At 46.3% G+C, this 23,039-nt stretch overlaps 1 protein-coding gene across 4 annotated transcripts in view; it reads right to left on the reverse strand.

Moving 5' to 3' along the window:
* The window catches only part of Rps6kc1 (ribosomal protein S6 kinase C1), a 141,646-nt gene that overhangs the window by 72,657 nt on the left and 45,950 nt on the right, over nt 1-23,039 (reverse strand). For all 4 annotated transcript variants that reach the window (XM_032915432.1, XM_032915431.1, XM_032915433.1 and 1 more), the window contains one exon: nt 20,554-20,913. In XM_032915432.1, coding sequence (XP_032771323.1) covers nt 20,554-20,913 — 360 coding nt within the window. The remainder of the gene's footprint in view (nt 1-20,553; nt 20,914-23,039) is intronic.

Below are 23,039 nucleotides of genomic sequence, written 5' to 3' on the forward strand. Positions count from 1 at the left end.
GAAGGAATTTTAAAGTCCACACCTCAGCCAGGTCTGTCCCACCGTGGAGGTGAGGGATGTTCCAATGCCTAAGTGTTAACCCTGGGTCTTGGCTGCTCAGTGCAGCCTCTGAGATGGCTGCTGCTGGGGCTCCACAGACCCACAGGTGGATTCACCTTGTGACTTTGGAAACAACATCTAATTGGAGGGAGCAGGTCACTGCGCAGGTCTTCTTGGGGGCTCATCCTGTCCTGCCCGGGTCCCTCTCTGCTCTTCCTGCTCCCTGGCTGACAGTGAGGTGAGCAGCTCTGTCAATGCTCCCAAGTCACTCTTCCTCCAACCTCAGGCACAAAGCAATGGACAGCTGACACTGGACCACAACCTCAGAGACTCTAGGCCAAGCTGTCCCTCTGTGGCATCTGGCACAGAAGGGAAAAGGGAAATGAACTTAAAAATTGATCGTTCTGTTTGAGAAGAATAAGAAAAGAAAGCGTGGAGAAGCAGAACAATCAGATGACAATGGAGGATAAACCTGAGCAGGTGCACAGCATCGCACAGCAAGGTGCGGTCAGACGCCCAGGCTGACAGGCAGACAGATGCACGGGCATTAGAGCCCGCCCACAGCCACACCCTCACCATGAAAGGAGCCCAGGAGGAACAAGGAGAACCCAGTTCAAAAGCAGCATCATTATTACACACACACACACACACACACACACACACACACACACACACACACACACACACACACCCCTACATTTTGATGTAATTCAAAAAAAAAAAAAAAAAAACCAACTGTCATAGCAGTGTCAATGTGAGAAAATGGTTCTTGCAGGGGAGAAACATCTCTCACCTGTGTTGGTTACCCCAGAACTTACTTGGGAATCAATCTTTTCTCACTTATCTACCAAGGAGAAAAGGGCACATTCTAAGTCACACAGGAACGAGAACCCAGTCCCACCCCCATCAGCAGCTTTTCCACTCCAGCCTCCTCCATCCACCCTCACTGCCAAACAAGAAAGCACTGAGTGCAGAACTGGCCAGCCCAGACCTCTTGGGAGACGGCTGTCCACATGTGCACCTCACCAGCAATCTCCTGAGCCCCTCAGGGTGTCCTAGCCAGATTTCCAGCATGTGCACAGAACGCAGTCCCCACACAAGCCTCTCCTGAGTACATCCTACCCATGAGCTCTCGCTCTGCCCACACAGTGGTCTTAGGCTTCCCTGGGCTTCCTCATCCAGCAAGGACATCAGGCCAATCTGTGTGCACTGTGTTGAGTTCTGTTTGTTGCTTTTTCTTTGCTTTTTCTTTTGTTTTTGTTTTACAACTGGGTCACATAAAAGAATGTTCCTATTTAAGATGGCCTTGGTGGCTACAGTTTTTAAGTGATGATTGACTATATTTAATGATGCTTTGTTCTTCTCAGGTATAGCCTACCATTTCCACCTTATGTTAAGTGTTCTGAAAACAAAAGGCAACCTTGAAAGAAGGAATGATTTACCCATCTGCACGTCTTGCAGGAGGTGAAGCCCACAGCACTCCAGTGTGCGACAAGAGCCGGTCAGTCAGGGAATCAGCTCTGTTTTGTATTGAGCCAACCCCTATCAATGTTGTTCTCAAAACCAGTTGTCAAGTGACCCCCTGAAGTGAAAAAGTCACCAAAAGCAGTTCAAGCAAAAGTCCTAACAGTGCTCACTGCCTCCTCGGAATGCTTCCTGTCAGTCACTGGCCTGCCAGGCACCTGTGTGCGCTGGAAGCCAGAGCCAGCAGATTCTGTGTTAACCGCCCCTGCAGGGCCACTCCAACACTCAACTATTTCTCTCCGCCCTTTACCTTTCTTTATTTTATAATTTTAAAGGGGAATAACCAAAAGATTTTCATTTCTTTCAAAATATCATTGCTGGTCATGTATAGGACCGCACACATTTAATCCCAGCACTAAGATATCAGCCCCACCCGGGACTCCTAGCATGCATCAAGGCATGTACCACCACACCTCACTAAAAGCTGGCTCTCTGGCTGGTCCTGGTCTATCCATTAGTTTCAGTGCCAAGACTGAGCCCAGGACCTTGAGTATGTCATACAGTGCTACACAAGGCCTCACCACTGAGCTATATCCTCACCTGTGGTAAGAAACTCTCCCAATTCCTAAAGTTCTAATCTTCTTATGTTCTCAAGTCAAATGGCTTTTAAAGGATCAAGGGAAACTTTAAAACCCACAATAGAAGGAACTAACTGGCCAGGCACGTGGCACCAGGAGGCTGATGCAGGAGAATTAGGGAAAAGAGAGACAAAAAGGAGATTGAAGACTCCAAAGAAAGGAGGCCGGCTGGCAGGAGAGCCTGCCTCCAAGTCTGGTAACCTGAGTTTGACTCCTGAGCCTCACATGGAGGGAGAGGAGAACCAACTCTAGCAAGGTGCTCTGTGACTTCCCAGGAGCACCCCGTCACCCCACATATATAATTGACTGACTAGCTAAAATGTAAAAGAACTGCTGTGCTTCACAATATGGGCTAAAGATACAAGAAAAGTTGGAATGAAAATCGTGCCAATTAATATCTGACTTTCTGGTAAATAGAGAAAGACCCCAACTTCTCAAAGCCTTCTGCTCATTCTTTGATCAGCTGTATGAGGGACCGTAATACAAGTGGCAATCCACAGAAAAACCAACCGCAACAGCTGTTTTCTTCCTTAAGATTTATCTCCACTAAGTGTCTAACTGTCTTGCCTGCATATGTGTATGTATGCCATGTGAACATCTGGTGTGCTTGTATGTGTGCCATGTGAACATCTGATGTGTTTGCATGTGTGTATGTGTGCCATGTGAACATCTGATGTGTTTGCATGTGTGTATGTGTGCCATGTGAACATCTGATGTGTTTGCATGTGTGTATGTGTGCCATGTGAACATCTGATGTGTTTGCATGAGTGTATGTGTGCCATGTAAACATCTGGTGTGCTTGCATGTGTGTATGTGTGCCATGTGAACATCTGGTGTGTTTGCATGTGTGTATGTGTGCCATGTGAACATCTGGTGTGCTTGCATGTGTGTATGTGTGCCATGTGAACATCTGATGTGTTTGGTGTGCTTGCATGTGTGTATGTGTGCCATGTGAACATCTGGTGTGCTTGCATGTGTGTATGTGTGCCATGTGAACATCTGGTGTGCTTGCATGTGTGTATGTGTGCCATGTGAACGTCTGATGTGTTTGCATGTGTGTATGTGTGCCATGTGAACATCTGGTGCCTAAGGAAGAGAACTGAGGGCTACCATGTGGGTCCTCTGCAAGAGCTACAAGTGCTCATAGCCACAGAACTGTCTCTCCAGCCCCAACAACTGTTTTCTTAACACCATATTAATCTACCTCATTTTTCCTTTGAAAAATGAACAAGGGGTGTGAGCACTTTATTATTTGATTCACAGGTTCCAAAAACACATCCCTTCCTTTTAAAAAATTCTAACTACACTTATTTATTGTGTGTGTCCTGGATGTCAGAGTCAACTTGCACAAGTCAAGTTTCTCCTTTCACAATGTACTGAACTCTAGTCTTGCCGGAAGCCTTCATGCACACAGCCCCCATGGCCAGCTCTAACAGACGCCTGGTTAGGAACTAAACTGACTCTGTATCCATAGAACTGGTGGCTTCATCTTCCTGGAGCCACTCTAACATGAGGCTGCGCCTCTCCTGCTGCGGCAGCTCAGGCTGTGCAGCATCCCTGGCCTAGAGCTGAGTGCAGGAAGCAAAGGGGTCCTCCCAGCAATGACCAACCTCCTTGCTAAGGAAGCAGCTAAAGCAGAGAGCTCTCTCTCTCTCTCTCCTGTTTACTTCACCCACACCTGCAGAAGAGGCCTGGAGACTAAACCAGGTTCCAGCAGCACTGTGACCTCAGTGCTGTCTCAGAACATTACATACAGAAGACCCTGCAATAAAACTTACTAACTGAGTAAGAATGAATTATTTTGCACCAGCAGTACAAGGTCAGACTAAAGAAACAGTGGTCTCCCCCTTATCCACAGGGATTAAGTTCTAGGCATCTGGTGGACATCCAAAGTCTCCAATAGAACCAAGTCTACATAAAGCTACTGCTGGACCATAAACAGTCACCAAGACAAGGTCCAAGTGACTGATGGTTAGGCAGGTACATAACACACACAGGTTAGACAAAAGGATGGCTTGTGTCTCAGGCAGGATGACACAGGACCTCAGGACTTGACTTGGAAGGGCACACTTTTAAACTTGCTAATTGTGGCTTTCTACAATATTTTTACTTATTTTCAAAGTGGGGGGGAGGCGCTATATCTTGACAACTAGGGGTATCTCTCTTACACCTGCCTACACCTGGATGCCTTTCTCGTAAGAAGCAAGAAATGCATAAGATGTGTGGTTGGAAACCACCATCTTGTTCCTTCAGTCTGAGTAGTTGATGTCCATGAAGGTACCCCAGAACTAAGCAACATGGTTATGCTAAAAGGGGAAATGACATTTTGACTTAATTTTGCATGAAACTGACAAAACAGTATCAATAAGAAACACAGGTATTCTAAGTAATTGTAAACCACGAGTGCGTAGGATGAAGCCTACCAACTACTTAAAAGCCACAGTTGTGAAAGAAGCCTTTTTTAATGGTTTGTAAAAGCACAGGAGACATGCCCCGTGACCTACACTTCTTTAAATGACACTTCTATGGCCACCCACTGCAGCATGGCAGCCGCTGAGGAAAGGCAGGTTCACACCCAAACGAGAACCAACCAGAGACTGAACTGAGCAGTTTACACAGAGCAACGCTCAGTCATAAATCCATAACAATCTGTGAGTTACAGATCTCAGCTCTTAATGCAAGGAGTCAGAGAAAACGTTTAAAGCTTTCTCAGAGAGCCTAAGAGTCTGTCAGTGCTAAAACACTGTTTCCAAACAGCTAGACGGTCATTTTCCACTTGAGGTTTTGTGTTTATTTTTTATTTAATTGATTTACATTATTCCTGGATATTTATATTCCTTCCTATCTGAATCAATGATTTCTCTAGTAATCACAGGATTAACCCAGGCTTTTGAAGTGAACGTTTGTAAACTGTACTGCTGAAGACAGAAAAATGTGCTAACGCTGATGACAGAGGTCGTCTGCTCAGCCCTGGGGAGTTCTCTGTCCCTGGCTTGTGCTACACAGCAGCTGTGCCTCACACAGACTCACATGAATGAAAATATTTAGATGAGAAGCCACCCACTTAGTTTATTTTCCATATGACTTTCCTGTAATTATTTTGTAAACTGTTCACACAACAATACATAAAAACATCTGCAAAAACAGGTAATTAATGTGTCAAGCCACACTAATGCATTTTTTATGGTGTCCATGCTTCGTCAACTGTAATTATAACTCTTTTTTAAGCAGATGATGATGTGTTTGTTGCAATGTGCAAGTGGTGATTTCAGATGCTGTGTTTACTGCTCGTACAGTCTGAATATCAAACTCCTCAGCTACTTTGCCATCGGCGCTACCTAGCTCTCTGCTGAGCACCAAAGCGCTGCTCTTTTCCCAAGCTATAATTTCCAGCAGCATCTTTGTCATTAAATGTGAAGCTCTCCGCATAAAAGCTGACATGAAAATCATGAAAAAGTCAAGGAGCGTATGCTGGCAAACTGTACCTTGACTTCCTTCCTCTGCCTGTGACCCTCTAGGAACTCCAGCCCTGTAGCCCATAGAAAATAGACAGCAAGACCTCCCCATGGCCATGGCCAACAGTCCAGAGACTGTTCTTCTTCTTAATGACACAGGAGCCCCTCACACCCACCCAGCACACACTGAGCTGACAAATGAAGACCAAGCCTCCCAAACCCATTCTGCTTTGTGTCAGGAAGAGAAAGAATGGGTTTACATTCAATAGGAACAGACATTGTAACAAGAAATTATGAAGTTGTTCTTAGAGATGACAGAGAGTAGGCTTCCAGGATGCTGGGGAGTCACTTGGCAAAAGCTCTTCGCAAATAAAACCATACAAAATGATCTGAAGCATCGACTGTATGCATTAATGAGGACATATAAGAACTGAGGGAGGGAGGGCAGAAGCCTTGGCAGGACAATGGAGGCTGACGTAAAGATCTCGCTCTGTGTATTTACAGGTTTCAGCATGGATCATGACATCAGCATGGCCTCTTGGTGACATTAGAGACTACAGACATTACCATGGCCTCCTGGGGCAGCACTGATTATGGAAATCAAAATGGCTTCCTGCAGCAGGGTGGACCACAGACAATAACATGGCCTCAGGCATTAGCACAAACCACAGGCGTCAACATGGCTTCAGTAGGCTATGTATTAAATGATAAATTTTTATTCAAATAGCCCCTATGTTTATAACCAATACTTTATAAGATGTTTTCATATTTAACACAATTTTCATAAAAATGGCATAGAAAAGGTTTTTTCCCCATTTCTTTTTCAAATAAATGGAAATGGAAAAGGGAAGGAAAGTTAAAAGGATTATAGGTCATCAGGCATTGTCAAATTGTGAGTTGGTCACAGAGCTAAGAGATGTCCTAGATAATCTGGCCTCTATATTTCCCTGGGAGGTTTAGTTTTCCTAAGCTATAGCCCTGCTCTACATAGTCCAAATCCAAAAAAAGAAAAAGAATAATTTAAAGATTATCTACCCTCTTGGTTTTGCTGAGTCTGTTATATAATTAGCTAATACTTCAGAGACTGAGAAATGCATATTCAAGTCCAAGGGTATCAAAGACCATGACATAAAACCAGATACACTGAAACTAATAGAAGAGAAAGTAGGGAAGAGCCTTGAATATATAGGCACAGGGTAAAATTTCATGAACAGAACACCAATGGCTTATGCTCTAACATCAAGAATTGACAGATGGGACTTCATAAAATTGAAAAGCTTCTGTAAGGCAAAGGGCATTGTCAATAGGACAAAATGACAACCAACAGATTGAGAAAAGATCTTTACTAATCCTACATCCCATAGAAGGCTAATATCTAATGTATACAAAGAACTCAAGAAGGTAGACACCAGAGAATCAAATAATCCTGTTAAAAATGAGGTATAGAGCTAAACAAGAATTCTTAACTGAGGAATACTGAATGGAGAGAAGCACCTAAAGAAATGTTCAACATCCTTAGTCATCAAGGAAATGCAAATCAAAACAACCCTAAGATTCTACTCATGCTAGTCAGAATGGCTAAGATAAAAAACTCAGGTGACAGCAGATACTGATGAGGATGTGGAGAAACAGGAATAATTCTCCATTGTTGGTGGGGTTGGAAGCTGATACAACTGTGGAAATCAGTCTGGAGGTTCCTCAGAAAATTGGACATAGTACTACCCAAGGACCCAGCTACATAACTCCTGAGCATATACCCAAAATATGCTCCAACATATAACAAGGACACAGGCTCCACTATGTTCATAGCAGCCTTATTTATAATAGCCAGAAGCTGGAAAGAACCCAGATGCCCTTCAACAGAGGAATGGATACAGAAAATGTGGTACATTTACACAGTGGAGTACATTAAAAAAATGACTACATGAAATTCTTAGGCAAATGGATGGAACTAGAATATATCACCGTGAGTGAGGTAACCCAGTCACAAAAGAACAAACATGGTATGTACTCACTGATAAATGAATATTAGCCCAAAAGCTTGGAATACCCAAGAAACAATTCACAGACCACATGAAGCTCAAGAAGAAGAAAGACCAAAATATCAATGCTTCAGTCCTTCTTAGAAGGGAGAACAAAATACTCATGGGAGGAAATACGGGGACAAAGAGTGGCAAAGGGACTGAAGAAAAGGTCATCCAGAGACTGCTCCACCTAGGGATCCATCCTGTATGCAGCTACCAAACCTAGTCACTATTTCTGATGCCAAGAAGTGCTTGCTGATAGGAGCTTGATATGCATTCTCCTGAGAGGCTCTGCCAGAGCCTTACTGATACAGATGAGGATGCTTGCAGCTAACCATTGGACCGAGCATAAGGACCTCAATGGAAGAGTTAGAAAAAGGACTAAAGGAGCTGAAGGGGTTTGCAACCCCACTGGAAGAAAAACAATATCAACCAACCAGACCCCCCCTCACAAGCTCCCAAGGACTAAACCACTAACCAATGAGTACACATAGAGCAATACATGACTACAGCCCTCTATGTAACAGAGGATGGCATTGTCTGGCATCAATAGGAGGAGAAGCCCTTGGTCCTGTGAAGGTTCATTTCTTCTCTGTGAAGGAATGGCAGGGAACTGAGGTGGGAGTGGGTGGGTTGGAGTGGGAGCATCCTCATAGAAACAGGGGGAGGGGGAAAGGGAATGGGAGCGGGAAGGAGATAACATTTGAAATGTAAATACATAAAACATCTAATAAAAATGAATTAAATAAAAAAAAGAACTGAGGGAGGAGTGTGTGTGAGAGTGTGTGTGTGTGTGTGTGTGTGTGTGTGTGTGTGTGTGTGTGTGTGTGTGTGTGTGTGTTAAACTGCACCAAGAAAAGCAAAGGTCTGTGATATTTTAAGATGAAGTTACTTCTATCTGCTCCCCAGCCTAACCCTGAATCTCCTCTGAAACTTCTTGGAACTGAGAGCTGAAATCAACATTGAGAAACAAGACAACCATGGTGTACCTCATACACTCCCAAGTAGTCCTGGGATCTTAAAAGCTGCACACTTGCACAAAAGAGAGTCCAGGATCTACTCATCCTCACAAATGGGTGGTCCTTCACAAGGAAAAAGCAAAGCCATAGAAGACCTGCAGTGTCTTACCTGTGCACACAGTGCTGCTTCGGCTCTGTGAGTTCTGTCACTGCTGTGTGGTATTTTTAGTGGCTTCAGGAAAGAGAGAATATGTGGTCCTTGTTACCTACGTTACCCAGAAGAAGAAATCTAGGAAGAGGGTCTACACACCAGGAGGCATTAATGTGAGGACAAGAACATCCAAGCCACAATACATGACCTTCAGAATTGGTCCTCACTTCCCCCTTGTTGGACAAAGGTCTCTAGCTGACTGCCACTGTGTACTGCAGGCTACCCAGCCCCAGTCTTTCCAGGGTTCTCCTGTGCCTGGCTCTCTTCTTACCATAGGAACAAGAGTTGCTCCCCAGCCCAGCTTTCCATGGGTTCTGGGACCTGAGCTCCCATCCTCATGCTTTCATAGCAAATACTCATGTGTTGAGCCATCCCCCAGCCCCAGAAATCCTATACTCACTAAATGACTATTCAAGGAAACTCCCAGATGGCATGTGACTTAGGTGACACCACCACTGTCTAGTACTCTTGTAGCTCCTTACTCAAGTCAGACAGTGGTGAGATGATTGGCTAAGACTCCAAGAAGCGTGCAGGTAAAGTGAGAGCTGGACAAAAGTCAACAAAGTTGACAGAAAGGGCAATACAGACCTCTTTAAGTGGCTACCTAACTTTAGCAGCTGTCAAGCTGAATCCACCATTAAACCCCTCCCTATAAGGCTGTCTCAGATCTGCTAAGTATGCCAACTGTACTGTGAATATTTAGAGTGACCCTATCTTCTGGTCACAAAAGTCACAGGGTAAAGGTCATAATGTTGATAATTTACCTTGAAATTCCTCAGGAATGCACATATCAAAATAAAAATATGCATAGACAAACCAGCAGTGATCAAATCTAACAAATACAACATCTCCCAACTGACCGAGTTGAACATTCAAACACCAACCATGTGTACTTCAGGCTTGGAGGACACTGGCATCCAATTCCCATCTCCCTATAGAACCTCTCAAAATAAAAAAAAAAAAAAAAAAAATAGAGAAAAATAAATCCACATCTGACCCAGATATTCAGAATGTCTACAAATAGGGAAATAAGCTAAAATCAACAGAGCTTCCAGGGTCCCTGCCATTGTCTCATGAACCTGGAGACATACAGGAGAGAGGCTTAAGTGACCCGAGAATAAAAACGTAAAGGGCCACTGTGAGTTAGGGAAACAGCTCCGCTCAACTAAGGCCTGCATGGCTGAAGACAGGTAGGACTTGCAAGCTCAGAGCAATCTACAGAGAAGGGCTTCAAGGTGAGCAGAACCACAGTGGGGCTTACTAAAGCTTTGTCCCCAGGGAAGCAGCAGACAAGGAAGGGATCTTAGTGCTTTCTAATTGCTGTGGGGAACACCCTGACCACAGGCACCTGGGAGAGGAAAGGGTTTATTTAGCTCACACTTCGGTGTCTGAGTCCATCAGCAAGTAAAGCCAGGGCAGGAGCTAGAGCCAGGAACTCAGGCAGAGACCCTGTTGGAGCACTGCTTCCTGGCTGGTGTTCCATGGCTTGCTCTCCAGAGCACACTCCAGGGTGATCTTAGGACGATGCAATGGTGAAGAATTAAGGAAAAGAAGGATTCTGCAGAAATTAACCAAAAAGAAACAAGATGCTGGCCCCTAGGGCATAGCCAGGGGAAAGCTGACCTGAGCCACAGTCTGTGTCTCTGTGGAGAGATGGGAAAACAGGCTTACACTTAATACTGTGAAGAGACCTAGGCACCATGACGCTCGGGCAGCTGGGACGGAAGCGGGGGACACTTCAGGATGCTGGCCAAGTGTTGCTTCTTGGAGCAGTTATCAGTTCTAAGAGACTCTTCTGTGCATGGAAACGCACTGAGCACTGGTCTTATATACTCCCTGAACATGTCACTATACTTCAAGTGTCTCAAATGAGTTACCTATTCTCTGGATAATTATAGTCTAAGAACACATAAGAGAAAAATGCATAAACCAAGAAAGGGCCAGTACGATCGATCGCTCAGAGGATAAAGGTGCTTACTGTCAGGCCTACCACTCTGAATTTGATCCTCAAAAGCCATGTGATGAAAGAGAGAATCAACTTTCCCACCACTAATTAAAACAGTGAATAAAAGACTCAACCTTTTCACTCAGGCAAGAGGTGAAGAGAGAATAATAAATAACACAACCACCCGAGGTTAAGCAGAGGGTGCCCATCCAAAGTTACTCCGCACAACAAACCCCACACAAGGGATCTACTGGGAGGGTGGCTGCCTCTGCTCAGTGGAGAAGCAGCAGAGAACTGAGCAGAATGCACGGTTTATCTAGGGTTTTTCTTGGGAGTGGGGGAGCTTTCCAGGGTGGACTAGGTTTGGAAGGATTGTGTGGCCTGGTCTTTGAGACGAGTTCAGGGATTGGTGGGATTTTTTCTTCTTGTATGGTGGGGCCTGGCCACTCTTCCACCACAGGGCTGGACATAACCTTTACAGCCAATAGAAAAGGACCGTTAGCGCTGGTAGGAAGGCTGGGGGCGGGGCCTGGCCGCTGGGATGGGCTGGGAGGGCAGTTAGTTGTCTTAGCCCTCCTGCCTAGCTGCTGGGGCTTCTCCTACTGGGGACAGGCCTGGCCACTTGCAGCACTGAGGGTTTATAAAGTTTACAACTCAGTCCGACTCAATGTTAGAACAACTGCTCAGAGCCACAAACAAAACAGAAAAAAATAAATGAACTAAAATGGCAAGTGTCTGAGAGTAGGTTGGTTAACTCACACTGGTAATCCCTTTAGTGGGTAGAGGCAGGAGAATCAAGGTTCAGAGTCATTTTCAACTGTGGAGGGAGTCTGAGGCCAGCCTGAACAATATGCCAACCTGTCTAAAAAAACAAAAACACACAAGCAAAACTTGTTATGGCTAAATAATGAAAATTGTACTTTAGAATGAATTAACAATGTAGTAATTATGTCAGGGATGGTGAATGTTTAGTGGGTAAAGGTATGCACTGTCACGTTTCAGGATGACTGATCCCTAGGTCCTGTACGGTACAGGGAAAGAGCCAACTCCCCCAGTTGTCCTTTGTGTCCCATGGCACACCTGTGCACACATTTGCACACACTAGATAAATAAGCATAACACAGAGTTTAAAGCTGTTTCCTAGCAGATGAACACCTGCTTTCTGACCCCTCTGTGTCACCTAGACAACCTGCTGGGAAAAAGAATGAGTCCAATCCGCAGTGCTCTATCTAAACTGCTGTTTGCTCACTTCCTGACAGTAATCATCAGTTCTCACATAACTTTTTGGCTGTTATCCTTTCTTAAAATATTTATTATTGGGGCTGGAGAGATGGCTCAGAGGTTAAGAGCGCTGATTGTTCTTTTTTTTTTTTTCCTCCCCACCTCCCCCATTGCCGCCCTCCCCGACAGTCTAGTTCACTGGGGGTTCAGTCTTAGCAGGACCCAGGGCTTCCCTTCCGCTGGTGCTCTTACTAGGATATTCATTGCTAGCTGATTGTTCTTCCTGAGGTCCTGAGTTCAATTCCCAGCAGCCACATGGTGGCTCCCAACCATCTGTAATGGGATCTGATGCCCTCTTCTGGTGTGTCTGAAGACAGCGACAGTGTACTCATATACATAAGACAAATAATTATTTAAAATAGTATTTATTATTTACACTATATCTTACTTTGTTCTATTTTATTTTGTTTGTATGAGTGTCTGGCCTGCATGGAAGTCTGTGCCTGGTACCCTAGGAGACTAGAAAAGGGTGTTGGATCCCTTGGAATTGGAGTCCCAGGGGGTTGAGAGCCATGATGTGGGTTCTGGGGATCAGACTTGGGTCTTGTGTTAGGGCAGCACATGTTCGTTCCCACTGAGCCATCTCTCCAGCCCACACACTATCTTCTCAGTACTGCTTCCACCTCGTCTCCCTTGCCCCCTTCTATGCCCTGCTGTAATTACAGTAGACCACGTATGTAATAGTGTTCCACATGCCTCATATAGTCCTCTCTTAAAAAACACTTTTCTTTGTTTCAATTTGGGTGATCTGTATTCATCTATAATAAAATTTATTAATCGTTCTTGGCCCTGTCTACTGTATTGTTAAATATGTCTAAATAAGTTTTAAAGTTTAGTTGTAACATTATATAATTAAAAAATGTCCACTTGTTCTTTTGAAATTCATCTTTCTCACATGTTTTCTCCCATCTTCATCATACTGCATTTAAGTTATGCATAACAGACAGAGATGTCTGTTGGCCCAATGCTGTGTTATCTATAGTTCTCTTTAGTTGTAAATTACATTTTCTTGGTTCCTAATTTTCCCCGTTCCCTAATGCTTGAGTTGGCGTGAATAGCCAACATAGGGAAAATGCCCTCTTCCCCATGATCCCAAGGATCCCCAGGGGCACAGCAGTGCAGTGTGTGTGCAGACCTAGGATCCCCAGGGGCACAGCAGTGCAGTGTGTGTGCAGAGCTGGGCAATGCAAATGACAGAGGTTAGCTGATACTTCTTTTTTTTTTTCTTTTCTTTTTTTTTTCCAGAGCTGAGGACCGAGCCCAGGGCCTTGCGCTTGCTAGGCAAGCGCTCTACCACTGAGCTAAATCCCCAACCCCTAGCTGATACTTTTTAAGCGACCAAAACTGAGGTAGCCACACACTCAGCATTTTCTGAGCTAACATTCTTTGGTAATGAACGGTTTGAGCTGCTAAGGGTTTGCTACCCATAACTGGAAGAGTCCAGTCTAACACAAGCCCGAAAGAAGTGACTGGGCACAGAGGGTCCCTTGAGCGGCAAGTGTCATCTGTGAGCATGGAGAACAGAATGGGCATTCTCTGGGCCTGCAGTCAGTCCTCAGCTCTGCACCTCTGAACTGCCCTGAGCTGGCTCACTTCTGAGCCTGCCTAAGGAGAGAAGTGAGCAAGCTGGTGGAGACAGGAAACAGAGAAGCACAGGTGGACTTAAAGAGCTTCAAATCTTACATTTCAGTCCTAATTTTACTGCTTTAAAATTCTTCTAGCCAGCTTCAAAATGGTGAAGATCTGAAAATCTCTCAATTAAGGCAATTTATTGAATTACAGTGAAAAGTATAATCTTTATCTTAGAATAAAAAAACTACAGAAATTTTCACATTAGAAAACTACCTAAATTTAATAATGCTTTCACTAAAAAGATCTCCTTTCCAACCATTTCAAATGATGAACAAACAAAAAGAAATATCAAAAAGCTCACTGTGGCTAACGTTACGATCAAGTCTCTGTGACAAGTAGGACTTACCCTTAAAAGCCCCTAACAGGGGCTGGAGAGATGGCTCAGTGGTTAAGAGCACCCGACTACTCTTCCAGAGGTCCTGAGTTCAATTCCCAGCAACCACATGGTGGCTCACAACCATCTGTAAAGAGATCCGATGCCCTCTTCTGGTGTGTGTGAAGACAGCGACAGTGTACTTATATATAGTAAATGAAAAGCCCATAACAGAAGGAAGTGAATGTGAAGCAGTTAGCAGAACTGATTGAAAAGAGGCAACTGTCAGGATCCAGCGCAGGACAGAGATAAGGGACACCCAGAAGGCACCCAGTGGCATCTGCAAAGCTAAACCTCCTCCCGTGGGAAGATGGGGCACACTGCCCAAGACCAGGCTAGTCAAGGCCAACTACTTTCCAAACACAGTCTGCACTGGGGATGCAGCTACAGCACAAGGCAAGAACAAGAGTGTGGCATGCCACACTGAAAGGAAGACCCGATTTATTACAAATAGTGCACTGATCCACACGTGTGTTTGTATGTGTGTGTATGCACACGCATGTACACATGCGTGTGCACATATGTACGAGCGTATGCCAAACAATCCATAGCCAAAATACTAGACGTAACAAACTGGATGTACTTCAAAGGCACTGGACAGACTGATGACTGAGCCTATGCTCACCAACAGTGAACCCACAAAGAACATTGTAATTCCATTTTAAGAAGAGCTTATCACAGTGTAACGCTTGCAGGAAGAAACTCCACCCAGAGCAAGACCCGAGGAGGAAGAAAGAGGGCAAAGCAAGCTTCTCCCCATCCAGAGAGAAGCTGAGCTCTGTCAAGAACGGACAGTGACAGAACTCACAGAGCCTAAGCAACACTGTCTAAATTCAAAGACAATAGTCTTTATTATAGAAATGCAAAATGCCTAAGTGTATAGGGGGTACAAGGTGCCCCAGAATCAAAATTATACCAAAAAGAGGGAAACTTCCAAGAGCTTCATAATAAAAGACAAGGAGTCTCTGAGTTAAAGGCATCAACTGTCTCAAAACGTCTTCTCCCAACCCAGGCGAAGTGCAACCCACCTGTGACTCCAGCACTCACAAAGCAGAGACAGTGCTGCCACAGGTTCAAGACCAGCCTGCTCAGCATGGTGATTTCTTGGAAAACAAAGATCTGCATCAAAAAACAAGCATGGGCTGAAGAGATGGTCACGTGGGTATAATGCATGCCATGCAAGTGTGAGGACAATGGTGCCCACGTGCAACCCCAGCACACCTCTAGGGAAACAGGAGGTGGAGGTGAGAGAGCCCTGTTCACCAGGTGGCCACCAAGTCTAGAATCCACAGCAGTGAACAAGACGGAAGCAAGGACCAATGCACAGGCAGGCACAAAAGCCCCCGGTTTCCTAGTGGCCACCTTTATGCTTGGCGTACTTCACACCAAAGTGAGCAGCAGGTGAAGCACAAGAAAGTGCGCCCATGGTGTGATGTTATGAGCACTAGGGCAGAATAGGTAACTCAAAGGTTAGACTGAGATTTCCCATTTCCAAGTTGGTTCCCTACACAAACCCCACACTTCCTGTCTGTCCTGGCTGTCTATTTAAAGCAAACATGGTGGTCTACAGGGTTTCCAAATATGTGAGCACCTCTCGTTCAAGGGATGACTGGATCCCAGCCATTTTGCACAGCGCTTACGCAGGGAAGACTACGGGCACAGTGTAGCCCCATCTGCAAGGCCCAGGCAGTTCTAATACCAGCCTTTGGACACATGGCTGCGTTTAGAGCCGCCCAGTGACTCAGCCATCACCTAGGAGTACATATGAGTTCATGGCTCCTTCCAGGAAGAAGCAGAACAGCGAGGTGCTGAGCATCATAGTCTGACTGAACTAGCGAAGAGCTGGCCAGGCACACATCTCCAGGGGTGCTGTGCACTGTGGGAAAGGTTGGGTACTGTATTAGATCTTTGCCAGAGAGAAAATGGAAGAAAGTAAGTTGTGTCTCTAAGCCAAGTCATAACATTAGAGCCAGCTGCACTGGTGACAAACATCATCAGAGTTTCCAAAGGAAACACACACGTAAACAATAATCCTTTTCATTATAAATCCTCTTCACAATGTGTACTGGAGCTATGGAAGGAGAAGGGAATAAGGAGCAAAGGAGGAGGAGGGGAAGGGGGAGGGGAGGGGAAGAAAATAGGAGGGGAGTGGGGAGTAGGGAATGCAGGAAAGGGGGGACAGGACAACAATGGCATTGCCACCAAGTCCCTGAAGCAGACTTACCAAAACCTCCCCAAGACGTTTGTCACGCCGTGCCACAGACACACAGCAAGGCTGTGTCACTCAGCAGAGCCATCACAAACATGACCTAATGCACCATGGTACGTGGTCACACAAGTACACGGTGCTGCAGGATGACCCTCTAGACGGACAGAAGTGTGAAGGACAGGGAACAGGAGCCCGAACAGGAGTGAACATGCAAAATCAAGGGCAGTGTGCAATGCCAAGGCCCTGCTGTGTCTCCACATCACAAAGGTCATGTGATCAGGTGACAAGTTGGTGAGAGGTACCACAGCCAGGACACAGGGTCTGAATGAGGAAAAGCCTAGACTGAATTCCAACTCAACTTCACTGCCCATGACCAACAGCAGCTGACCAACTCCTCCTAGATCTCAGTCCCCTCACCTGAAAGTGAGGGCTTGAGGTCACCTCAGGAGGCAGGAGTAAACCTGCCACTCTGGCAACCAGAACACAGCAGGCGAAGACATCAGGACCGTCTGATTCCCAGGGGGACCACAGGTGGACACAGGAACAGTGCTTGTCATCTGGAAGATCCTGTATAACTTTATAACAATTATTTATAATAATAAATATTCTTGCTAAAGTAGTGCCAAGATTTTCGGGTCAGTGTATCAAATATCTGCATCCTCTAAATTTCAGTGCTACTAAACAATGCCCAGTATGATTAGCTTGGATTCCACTTTGGCTTTCCTGAAAATTAAAAATAATGTAAGGAAATAATTGGTGCCATGACAGGCATTGAACACTTGACAGGCTGCTGCCCCTACTGTCGCTGCCCCTGCTGCTGCTGCTGCTGCTGCTGCTGCCCCTGCTGCTGCTGCCCCTGCCGCTGCTACCCCTGCCAGTGCCACTGCTGCCGCTGCTGCCCCTGCTGCTGCCCGTGCTGCTGCCCCTACTGCCATAACACTTCATTGGTGCCTTTCCCATCCGTCTGCCATGCTGTGTTGCCTTAAGTGCCCCAGCAAGCCCACTCTTAGGACACAGTGGGACATGGAAGGACAGAATGGAGCAGACTGCCCATTCTTCACAAAGGTTCAAGTTGTTCCTGCAACCTTGACTTTTGCGCTTTCTCTTTTTAAATCCATAGCAACCTGAGAGTCTAGAAAACAGCACCTCCTTCCTTTTGAGAACCATCGCCAGCAGAGTCCAGTTCACAGAGGGTAAAGGCCCCTAGCAGAACCCGATTGCTGCTAATGGACAGAAGCGCGACACCATTGTGCTTGCATCTGGTCTCTGCTGTAAAAATGGCACTTCATAAGAAAAGCACCAGCGTTTCCACCAGCTCTACCACAACTGACAAGCTCCAGTTTTACAATGAGCAGCTCAGTAGACAAGCAAACTCTTCCAACCTGTGAGGACCACAGACAAGGCGCGCTGGCTTCTCTCTGAAAGACTTCTCCCTGGACGGCCAGAGGCCCAGAAACAACCATGCAGCATGTGAAGCCAAGCCACAGTCATGAGAACTGCACAGGAAGAGGTAAGCTGTAGCTCTTTATTCGTAGGTGTTAGCAACTGCAAGACATGTCAATGGCACTTCTGCCATGCTCAACAAACTTACCCAAGGAGGCCTCTCTTCAGAGCATGAATGTCAAACCAAGCAGTACTTGGAGACCTATTCTGCAAACGTAGGGACACAGGTCTGCAGTGTGGTGAGCACAGCACTTCTGCAGGGTCCTGGGACTGTGCACATTGCTCTGACGTCACAGTTTACATAATACCGTGTGCAAAATTGGATGGAGCGAAGCAGGCATTCTTCATAAAGAATCAGACAGATGGAGCTGAATGAGAAAACCTGGAATTTGGTAACTGTGGTCCCCATGGCTTGTCTGAACAAGGCCACTGCATGGTGAGCAGACATAAACCACTACAAGCAGTAAGTCAATCGCTTGCCTTCTGGATGGCACATTATAGTGAGACCCCATCAGGAGCAGGCAGGACTTCAGACAGAAACAGTTTCCACAGCTCGCTGACTTTAGACAGCTGCTCGGAGAGCGCTCTAGCGTTTCTGGGATAACAACGCTGCTCTCATCGGCAGAGTAAGGACCGACTGAAGGAGGCTTTGTTACTCACTCATCTGCATTCACACTCACAGTCATCGTCAAGCAATGATTTTTGTTTTTCTGGTGCCATCAAGTGGTAACACTATGGAGTGTCCTGATTAAGTACAAATACCCTCTAGACAGAAAGATGACAATGATGTGGTTCACCTATGCTAATTAAGGACCAAAAGTGTTTTAGCAAGCTAGTAAACTGTGTTTGGGAAAAAAGGAGGAGCATGGAAATGGATCTGCAGCTCATCCCACTGCAACCCTGACCACGATGACAGTTGGGGAAAAGAACAGAAATGAAGAGGCCTTTACACAGAATATTCCACATGCAAACCCCAATAGGCTATAAATGCCTGAAACACAAAATTGGCTAAAATGTCACCTACCAAGCGGAAGATGAAAAGTGAGGTTTCGTGGATTGAACGTGAGCATCAGTTACTTGAGAGTCACGGTCAAACGAACGTACCCGCCACATCAGCAGGGTAACAGCGACTACCCAGGAAGGAAGGCAGCAGGCCCCAGGCCCTTCATTCTGCACGTACAGACGCCAGGGTGAGCATCAGTTACCCGAGAGTCACGGTCAAACGAACGTACCCGCCACATCAGCAGGGTAACAGCGACTACCCAGGAAGGAAGGCCGCGCCCCAGGCCCTTCATTCTGCACATACAGACGCCAGCAGCTCGGACCCCGGGCTCTGAAGCAGACAGTGACAGTGCAGCTAAGGATGGCAGTGGGACACCCTCATTTCTGCACTGCTCCTGAGATTCCTCAGCCCCACAGCACAGAGTTTACTGAAGGCAACCCTACAGGACAGAGATCTGAGAGAAAAACAAGCAACTAAATCTTAAAAACTAGGAAGTTGGTGGGAAGTTAGCTCACGACCCCTCAGATAGGAAGCAGTTAGAAAGCACACACAGTCCAGACGGAGGGGGCTCCGCAGTGAACGCACACGGCTCTTCCAGAGGAGACCCGACAGCAGGCTGCTCACAGCCATCTCTACCTGCAGCTCAGACGGATCTCTTGCTTCTCATGCCTGCCCTCCCTCAGAACTAAAACTAAAATAAAAAGCAATGTTCTTAAACATACAAAGTTAAAAGGGGTCATTTTGAGGACTTGGGGTGCTAGGTAAATGACAAGGTATAAATGAAGGTTAAGAGGGAGAATCCAGGGCTGGGGAGATGGAGATGGCTCTTCCAGAGGATCCTGGTTCAGTTCCCAGCATCCACATGACAGCTCACAACTGTCTGTAACTCTAATTCCAGGGGACCCAATGGCTTCTTTTGGCCTCCTCAGACATCAGGCTCTCACACAGGAGGTACTACACAGACAAACATACTGGCAAAACACTCAGATACATAAAATAAATAAATCCAAAAAAAAAGTTTTTTAGGAAGAAATTCAGTCAAAATTCTTGATAAGCAGCAGCTTAGAAACATATACATATACAGATCAGGAGAAGGTTCTAGACTAACAGGACAGCAGGTGTACTGAGAGGAAATACTACAGGAAAGAGTTAGATAAGAATACCAGCAGAAATAACTCTCCACAGGCCACTGAAGACAGTCACATCAGCCTTTGATAGTTTCATCCTGTCCCAGAAGTCACACCACTAACTTTATTCTGTCCTTGTGATTAAAAAGGAAAGCACAAAAATAAAGCCTACTGTACACACACACACGCACACACACACGCACGCACGCACGCACGCACGCGCGCACACGCACACACGCGCACACGCGCACACGCGCACACATGTGCACGCACACGCACACGCACGCACGCACGCACGCACGCACGCACGCGCATGCACAGTAAGTTCTACTGAGAGACACTACATTATGCTTAGCTCAGTACGGTCTATTCACTGGCATTAACTAGGTGAGGATGATAGTCACCCTGGCTGACAGAAAGCAGATTGGTAGACAAACCAAGGGCTTCCCTTCTCCACTGATAGTAAACTCATGGGTAGTTCCCAAGAGTGCTCTTGGTGAACACTGGTCACGTCAAGAGAAAGACTGCCATTCCTGCAGCACCAGTGGGGACCCTGTTTTGGGAGATAATCCACTTTCGTAGGTGGCTCAGAGTGTTGAGCACCTGCAATGACGTCATTCACGTGGGCTTCTCATTTCCCCCTGAACACAGGAGAACACACACAGAGCTTTCAGGCACAGGAGAATAGACATTTATTTCTTTGCACCACATAAGCCATGCCAGGACACACGACTGTGGGCAACAGCCTACCTTGTACACCTTCTAGGAGCAGATCAACGCCCTTCCTGTAAAAGTCAGAAGCTGCTTCATAGTCATCTTCCTCCTCCTTCTTTAAGGCCAGTTTGATAAGTTCCCCTGCCTTCTCCAGGTAATCTCTCCTGCCAAGCCTTGGCTTTAAGCTGCTGGGGAAGAGGCTGCGGCTTTCCCGGTCTTCTGCTTTGCTTGGTTCAATGTCAGAAGCAACAGCCCCTACTGCCGAAGAATCCGAAGACACACTCAGACCAAAAGCTCTACTGGGAGAACCCTGACGGGAAGCCATTCCATCATCTACCTCGGCAAGAGAGTCCGCATCAACAGTGAGGGACAGGAGGTCACTGTCACTGGAGAAGCCTGAAATGAGGAACACAGGAGTCAAATGAGACTAGCAGTAGCCACAGGAGCACAGGTCACACATACTGCCATCCTCCCATAACTAACCCAGCAGGGCAGCTGTGGCCTGCTGGTGACTGGCAGCATCTAGCAGACTGTTTCAGCTTAGCCCATTTGATGTTGACGGTCTGTAACCCATGGCTGTCTAACATAACACATGACCATCTGTCTGTACCTCATGGTCATTCATTTATAACTCATGGTCATCCATCTATAAAGCATGGTCATTCATCTGTAACCCACGGTCATATGTCTGTACCTCATGGTCATCTGTCTTACCTCATGGTCATCCATCTGTAACTCATGGTCACCTGTCTGTAACTCATGGTCATTCATCTGTAACTCATGGTCATCTGTTTGTAACTCATGGCTGACTGCCTGTAACTCATGACTATCTGTCTGTAACTCATGGTCATCCATCTGTAACTCATGGTCATCTGTCTGTAACCCATAGTCATCCATCTATAACTCATGGTCATCCGTCTTTACCTCATGGTCATCTGTCTGTAACCCATGGTCATCCATCTATAACTCATGGTCATCCGTCTTTACCTCATGGTCATCTGTCTGTAACCCATGGTCATCCATCTATAACTCATGACTATCTGTCTTTACCTCATGGTCATCTGTCTATAACTCATGGTCATCCGTCTTTACCTCATGGTCATCTGTCTTTACCTCATGGTCATCTGTCTGTAACCCATGACTATCTGTCTGTACCTCATGGTCATCCATCTGTAACTCATGGTCATCTGTCTGTACCTCATGGTCATCTGTCTGTAACCCATGACTATCTGTCTGTACCTTGTGACCATCTACAGCCCCACTTCCAAGGGATACAACACTGTCTTCTAGCCTCTGAAGATACCAGGGACACATTAACAGATGCAGGCAAATACTCATACATATAAGATAAAAATAAATCTTTTAGTCTGGTATCACAGGGCCAGGCAGGGAGCAAGCTTGATATATCACAGTCTGGCACCATGGGACCAGACTCCCACGCAGTCCAACACCATGGGGCCTGAGTGCAGAGCAAACCTGAGACAACCCCTGCCAGATGCCACATAGGCCCAGGTGGGCAAACCACATCCCAGACAACCCCCACCTCATGCCACATGGCACAGGTAGGGCACAGGTAGGGCACAGCACTCCTGAGACTACTCCAGAGGTGACCCCAGACACCAGGGGTCTGGGCACCACTAAGATAAGCAAGTGAATTGGTGGAGAGATGGGAGAGAGAAGCAGAAGGACTGTACACAATGAAGAGGGCAGAACTGGAGACTTGAAAGTACTGAGAAACAGCCTGATGGGAGCAGCCAGCAATGCCACCTACAGCCATGTCTTGGTCCACGGCCCTGCAACAGTGGGGGTTTGTTACCACCAAAGGCCAGTAGGACCTTCCTAGACTGGGCTGCTGCCTGGGGCCATGTTGATTTCTGAGAGCTATACAGAGCCCCCACCCCTCGCCAGATGCAGAATCTGCACCTCACCCAGGAAGTACAGTAGAACTGGCCCTGGGGGTGGGGGGGAGCTGGCCCTGCCACTTCTATGCCATGCAACAGTGTGGGTGAGGGAGAGATGGCCCCTCACCCTTTGCCACCTAAAACAGGCAGGAAAGCTGGCCCTGCCCTTTACCTGCTGCAGCACTCAGGAGAGCAGACCCTGGACCTCCCCTGGGCAGCACAACAGAGTTGGCCTTGTGGAGGCCTGCTCTGGCTGGGAAATAGGTTGAAGTGGGACTCAGAATTGGATGAAAGCCCAAAGACTGGTGATCTTTTAACTCTATATCCTGGGACTGGAAGCTGACAGCTTCTGGAAACTTAACACTTTCTTGCTTATGCTATGGTTAAAAACCATCCACCTCTGAATGGGGGAACGGGGAAGAATTATGTAAAGAAGTGATTATTCTTGCTCTTTGTTCTTTACTACAGGTCCTTTGTTCAAAGTTCTTAACTCCTTATCATCCAGGAAAAGAAAGTCATGCCCACAGAAAGGGAAACTTTTACATAAGCAAATATGCACAGACACACACACACACTCATATACATACACATTCTGGTCACGCCCAACCACCTGTCTCATCA

This window comes from Rattus rattus, chromosome 10 (genome assembly GCF_011064425.1).
Source record: "Rattus rattus isolate New Zealand chromosome 10, Rrattus_CSIRO_v1, whole genome shotgun sequence".
Taxonomy (NCBI): Eukaryota; Metazoa; Chordata; class Mammalia; order Rodentia; family Muridae; genus Rattus; species Rattus rattus.